The sequence below is a fragment of the Electrona antarctica genome (genome assembly GCF_951216825.1).
Source record: "Electrona antarctica genome assembly, chromosome: 22".
Classification (NCBI taxonomy): Eukaryota; Metazoa; Chordata; class Actinopteri; order Myctophiformes; family Myctophidae; genus Electrona; species Electrona antarctica.
This window is the reverse complement of record NC_136805.1, coordinates 34,960,250-34,966,249: the sequence shown is the minus strand read 5'-3', so window position 1 is coordinate 34,966,249 and position 6,000 is coordinate 34,960,250. Positions and strand designations below refer to the sequence as shown.

Genomic DNA, 6,000 nt, shown 5'->3' with positions numbered 1-6,000 from the left:
ATATATGATCCATATTCAATATCTATGGTGTCTGGAATGTGTCCAAGTTGTCATACTTGACATGGTGCCCGAGAGCAGATAGAGATTTTCAGACATTCACAAGGCTAGTTGAAGGCCTACAGTATATAGCCTATGCATAGTGGTGGAAAGGGTTAGGGTGTCATAAAATATTTCAAAAATCTGTAAAAAAAAGAAAAAAACGCCTCGCAAGGTGATTGGCTATTTTTGAATAGAAACTAAAATAAAAGGAGATCTATTAGCCTACACAATATTTGCCTCTGAGATGTAGCTAGTGGAGTTAGATAGGCCTAATTTATTAAAAACAAATCCAAAAAATTGAAAAAGCCTACTCAAGTATGTATAAACTATAAAGTAGCCTACCTCGGCCCTGGCCCTTCTAGCGATCCAGGCACCTATAGGATGGTAATTGGCATGCATGCAGCATGTCGTGGGTTCGACTCCCGGTCCCATGACCTTTTCTGCGTGTCACTCCCCATCTCTCTCCCCCATTGTCAACTTATTATACTGTAGGCCTACACTATTAAAAAAAAAGAAAAGGAAAAAAAAATATGTTGCCTATACTGTACCTCAAAATTGTAGCCTACTAAAGGTAGTATAGACAACATTTAAGCCTAAATTCAAAATTATTTAGCCTTTTTCCCTCTCTATCAGCCACTCCAGCCACTATATTATTGTGCTGGGTTGTTTTCCTGAAATACACATCCCTCTGGCTGTATTTTGGGTTTGTTAGGCTTACTTTAGTTACTTTCCACCTCCTGGCCAATGGGGGAGAAGGTATATACCGGTATGCCTGCCCTGCTGGCTCAGACCTCATAACTCTATGGCCCTGCACACACAGTCAGACAGAGTAGTGGACTATAGCCTACAATTCAAGCTCGTCGTACGGCCGTGTCGTGGGCCCGGCTGCCGCGACGCGTTGTGAGCTTGTAGATCGGGGACATTTTTCGGCCGCTCTGGCACCATGCACCACCACCACCACCGTCGTACGAGCGAGGTATATACACGGGACAGCTAGCTTTTAAAGTTGTGTGTGGAGTGGAGTTGCAGCATAGCAGGCCAGTCAGAGTCAGTAAACTGCAGCCCTGCTGCGCGGCAGATGTTTCATCGTACGGGGACAGTCTGTCTCCCTAGACTGCATCTCAACCGTTTGATTTTTTTCTGTTTTTCATTTTTTCCCCATTTTTCCCCCTAACTTCAGCTCAGCTGGTTTCGTGTGTGTATATCTTGTGTTGTGTGTGTCTTAATTGTTCCCCCCTCATTATTTTCTTTAGTTTATATCTCTTAAAATAATAAAACAACTGGACTACTACCTCTCAAAAAAACTATCCGCTTTTTTAATACGCGTTGCAGTTGTCGTCATCAGCACCCGAGGGTTTTCTCTCTCTCTCTCCTCCATGGATGGGGCTGTATCCAGCACACTATCCAGTGCAACAGTGGCCACAGCAAGACTAATAATAATATGCAGCAACTTTATTTTTTGTTGTCGTTGAATATCGTGATCCCGGCGTCAGCTTTTCGTTCAGATTCAGAAGAATGCTTGACCGCTTCGCAGCTGAAGTTCAAGACTGTTACTAAAGTTCTCACACAGGACTGACTGACTCCACTGCGGTGTTTCAGTAGGAGGTGGAGTGAGTGAGAGAGAGAGAGGGAGAGAGTGAGTCCGTTCGTTCCTCTCAAAAAGTTTTACAATAGCAAAAAGGAAAGTCCAACTCTCCGCCGCCGAAGTGGCAGCTCTCTCCGCACTATAGCCCTCGCTATGGATTGTATGTATTTATTGGTGTACTTATTGTCACTCGGTCTGCTGTTTTTGGATCATAAACACGCCGCAGAGTCGCATGGTGAGTCATTCATATTTTCTCTCTCTCTCTCGTTTCATTTTCATTCTCACTCACTCACTGCCATGGGACGATTTAACTACTAAAGGCATCAGCCTCTGTAGCAGAACTATAGTGGTATGCATACCGGTAACTGTCTTGCATAGCCTACTGGCTGCTGCATATAGCCTGACTGTGGCTGCATACAGGAATGACAAAGTAGCCTATAGTCTGCTCATGGTGGACTATACAGTAAGTAAGTGTTGGTCAACTAAACCTATATATATATATATATATATATTGTATATATAACTTAATTACTTCAGCTACTTCAGTATAAGTTTTGCACATTGTTGTGTTTCAAATTCAGCCACAATGTAAATATCAAGTTCAGTCAAGATGACCCCCCCCCCCCCCTCCACACACACACACACGCACGCACGCACGCGCACAACACATCTGCCTACTAAACTATATTTATAGTGGTTCTTTAAGTAAGTATAGTGGTTCTTTGATAACCTCATATAGGCCTATAGCCATGTGTGTGTATATACCAGTATACCGGTGAGTGGCCACTTCATGGCCACCACACTGCTCTGTGAATGAATGATGGCGATTCTCACTGAACTGGTCCCATCTATCTGTCTGTCCCTCCTCAGAAAAACTCTCTGGGAAGTTAAGTGAATATGGACTCATCGTGCCATTCAGCACAGACTCTCGCGGACGCTACATCTCCCACGTGGTGTCCGGGAGCGCAGGTGGCACCGCGTCAGCCCCTGACAGCACCGGCACCGATACGGGCACCGACACTCACTCCAGCAGCAGCAGCAGCAGCAGAAGGGTTGCCCGCAGTGCCCCTCAGATGCCCTCCTCCTCCTCCTCCACCAACCGGTCAACCGGCGGTCAACAGCAGCACTTGTTTTTCAACGTCACCGTGTTCGGCGTGGAGCTCCACCTGCGCCTGAGGGCCAACCGGCGGCTGGTGGCGCCGGGCGCCGTGGTGGAGTGGCAGGAGGACTTCCAGCGGAGGGGCCAGGAGCACGTCCACGGGGACTGCGTCTTCACGGGGGACGTGTCGGACATGCCGCAGGCCTCGGTGGCCATCAGCAACTGTGACGGACTGGTAAGTTGTTCCAGCTTTTATAAGTGACCCGGGGCGGTTCCCCGGGGGCCGTGTTGAGTTGACCACCACTTGGGAGCAGTGGTGGTTCTCAAAGTGGGGTTGTTGAGGTGGGTTCAAGCCAAGGGGGGGGGGGGGGGGGGGGGGGTCCCCTGCAGCCAAATCGTTGAGTTATAGTAACCAAATGGACCCCTACAGATCTGTAACTCTGGTTCCATGTGTGTACAGTAACGCATATGGAACCAAAATGGACCTGTATACACTGTCAGAGCTATGGGTATTGTCCATGGAACCACTGCAATGGAGTGTGGTTCAACAGGTAGAAATTTGACAATTAAAAGTCTTTCACACTTTGGTATGATGATGTCAGCTTGAATGGCGGGTTGTTATTATTATTATTATTATTATTATTATAACCGCTGTACAGCTACATGCATATTCAGTCCTCCACGGTAGCCACTTCAAATATTTTCTGTTCTAAGCCGGCCGCCGGTCTCTGCATGCTTTTTGCTCTCCTTCTTACCGACACTTATGTAAGACACTCATCTTAAAAAGTTGTAACCTGACGCTCTCGCACATGCATGGGCCCCCACATATTGGCATCGGCAGTGATGGCTCAGCAAGCATCACACATTGTACTGTACCTCTCTCTCTCTCTCTCTCTCTCTCTCTCTCTCTCTCTGCACTGCGCGGTTGCAGTGGCCGGCCACACACACACACACACACACACACACACACACACACACACACACACACACACACACTCGCCAGTAGCTTCAACTGAATGCCTGCTTACAGACATCTGTATTCTCTAGGTCTAGGATCCTCAAACATTGATAAACCGGCAAAGCCTGCCTGGTCTACTATGGTCCTCTGTAGACTAGAGGACCATAGTAGCCCCCAAATGCCCTTGCTAACTCTGACTTATTCTCACCCTCATTTCCTAAATTCCCAACATGCACTTTGCAGCGGTCAATGGGGACTATCTGTGTCTGTGGCAAAGGGCAGGGCCAGTCAATACACTTGTCCCTGCCATCAATTCCATGGCAGGGAATGGGATTGATGCGCTGACCCTGCTCTGCAGCGTAGTGAGTGATCAATGCTTCGGCCTGGTTTAGTGTTGAGCCTGTAGATGTGCCAGCTCACTGGCCTTGTGGTTAGAGTGTCCGCCCTGAGACTGGGAGGCCGAGGTTCATTCATTGTCAGTGGCATTCAATGTTAGTGTCATTGTCAATGGCATGCAACGTTTGTGTTAGGACAATGTTTGTGTTCACACAAACTCTCAAAGCCGGACATAGGAGTTAGAACTTAGAATATGGAGATCAGATCGAGGTTTCTGCATGCACGGAAACAAACCTAAACAACATATATAACGACACAATCCTGACCAGTTGTAACAGATGCGTGGAATGGGAATGAAGATGCCCTTCTGACCTTTTTGGGAGCTTTTAAGTCCTCCCACAAAAAACAAAGGACTGGACATGTTTGTCCAGTTTTAATCACCGCACTCTGTCCGCTCAACTGCAAACGTCACAGTGTGTGTGGCAGCATTGTGACTTTGTTACCGGTCTGCCTGATAGAGCGAGTAAACACCTGCTGCTTTCATGGGTTCAAGTTCTCAGTCGCCAAATGACAGATTTCATTGGAGTCCATAGAAGCCAGCATGTCTTCGATGGAAGCATATTGCGCAGCAAAAAATAGCCGATCTACAAACCCTACTGTGCTCCTTTCATGCTGTTTCACAAATCTCATTTTTAGGACATGATTGCCCACACAACATTTTTCAGTTGATCCAAAGCGTCCAATGATATGCGGTGTCAGCACAGTAGGGTGGCTATTTTCACTATATTATTTTGAAACTTTTCACATAATATAATGACATGCCCATAATAGGGTGCGACTAGTGATTGATTGTTTTATTGAAGGATCAAAGATTCGCTTTCCGTAATCGGTAAAAAATGATTAGCTCGATTAGCTGTTGCACCCTATTTGTGAACTCAATGATCTGTGTGTGTGTGTGTGTGTGTGTGTGTGTGTGTGTGTGTGTGTGTGTGTGTGTGTGTGTGTGTGTGTGTGTGTGTGTGTGTGTGTGTGTGTGTGTGTGTGTGTGTGTGTGTGTGTGTGTGTGTGCGCACGCATAACCGCGTGCGGGACAGTCGAGCTCTTTGTACCACTGTTTACATCAGAGAGAAACAACAGCGTTGCCCTCAACGCTGCCATTGTTTTCCCTCACCAACCCTGCATGGAGATGTTTTAGAAGTGCCCGCCGTAACCTGAAGTCTCCTCATGTGACCTAGACCTCAAACAACCCCCCTCCCCCCCATCACCAGTGGTGGGAAGTAACTGAATACATTTACTTGAGTACTGTACTTAAGTACAATTTTAAGGTATTTGTACTTTACTTGAGTATTTCCAATTTCCAATACTTTTTCTTCTACTCCACTACATCTCAGAGGCAACTGTTGTACTTTTACTTACTCCACGGAAATTATTTGAAAACTTTAGTTATTTTTGGTTACTTTGATTATTATTACAAAACATACATTAGCCTACATTAAACACTTCAGCCCTATACATTTGAAAATAGCCAATCTACAAGCTCAAAATGCGTACTGTAGGCCTATATAAAAAAACATACATTTGAAAACTTGTAATGGGACATTCTGCATATTATCGTGAGTACTTTCTACTTTTGGTACTTCAAGTACATTTTGATGCCAATACTTTGGTACTTTTACTCAATTTTCAATTTCAAGTGTTATTGTGTATATATATATATATATATATATATATATATATATATATATACCTCCAAATTGTACTTACCGGTAAGTACAGTACTCGAGTAAATGTACTTAGTTACTTGCCCACCACAACAAACTGCAACCTAAGTTGAACTGGGTATGAGACGGTGTGCGCGGTGGCATCGGTTTGTGTCTGAAGTAATACGTTGAACTGGGTATGAGACGGCGTGCATGGTGGCATCGGTTTGTGTCTGAAGTAATACGTTGAACTGGGTATGAGACGGCGTGCACGGTGGCATCG

At 45.6% G+C, this 6,000-nt stretch overlaps 1 protein-coding gene across 2 annotated transcripts in view; it reads left to right on the top strand.

Annotated features, from left to right (window-relative positions):
• Positions 1-1,777: 1,777 nt before the first annotated feature.
• The window catches only part of adamts14 (ADAM metallopeptidase with thrombospondin type 1 motif, 14), a gene marked incomplete at its 5' end in the record, with an annotated part of 102,359 nt that continues 98,136 nt past the window's right edge, over positions 1,778-6,000 (top strand). For both annotated transcript variants that reach the window (XM_079493075.1, XM_079493074.1), the window contains 2 exons: positions 1,778-1,859; positions 2,495-2,958. In XM_079493075.1, coding sequence (XP_079349201.1) covers positions 1,778-1,859; positions 2,495-2,958 — 546 coding nt within the window. The remainder of the gene's footprint in view (positions 1,860-2,494; positions 2,959-6,000) is intronic.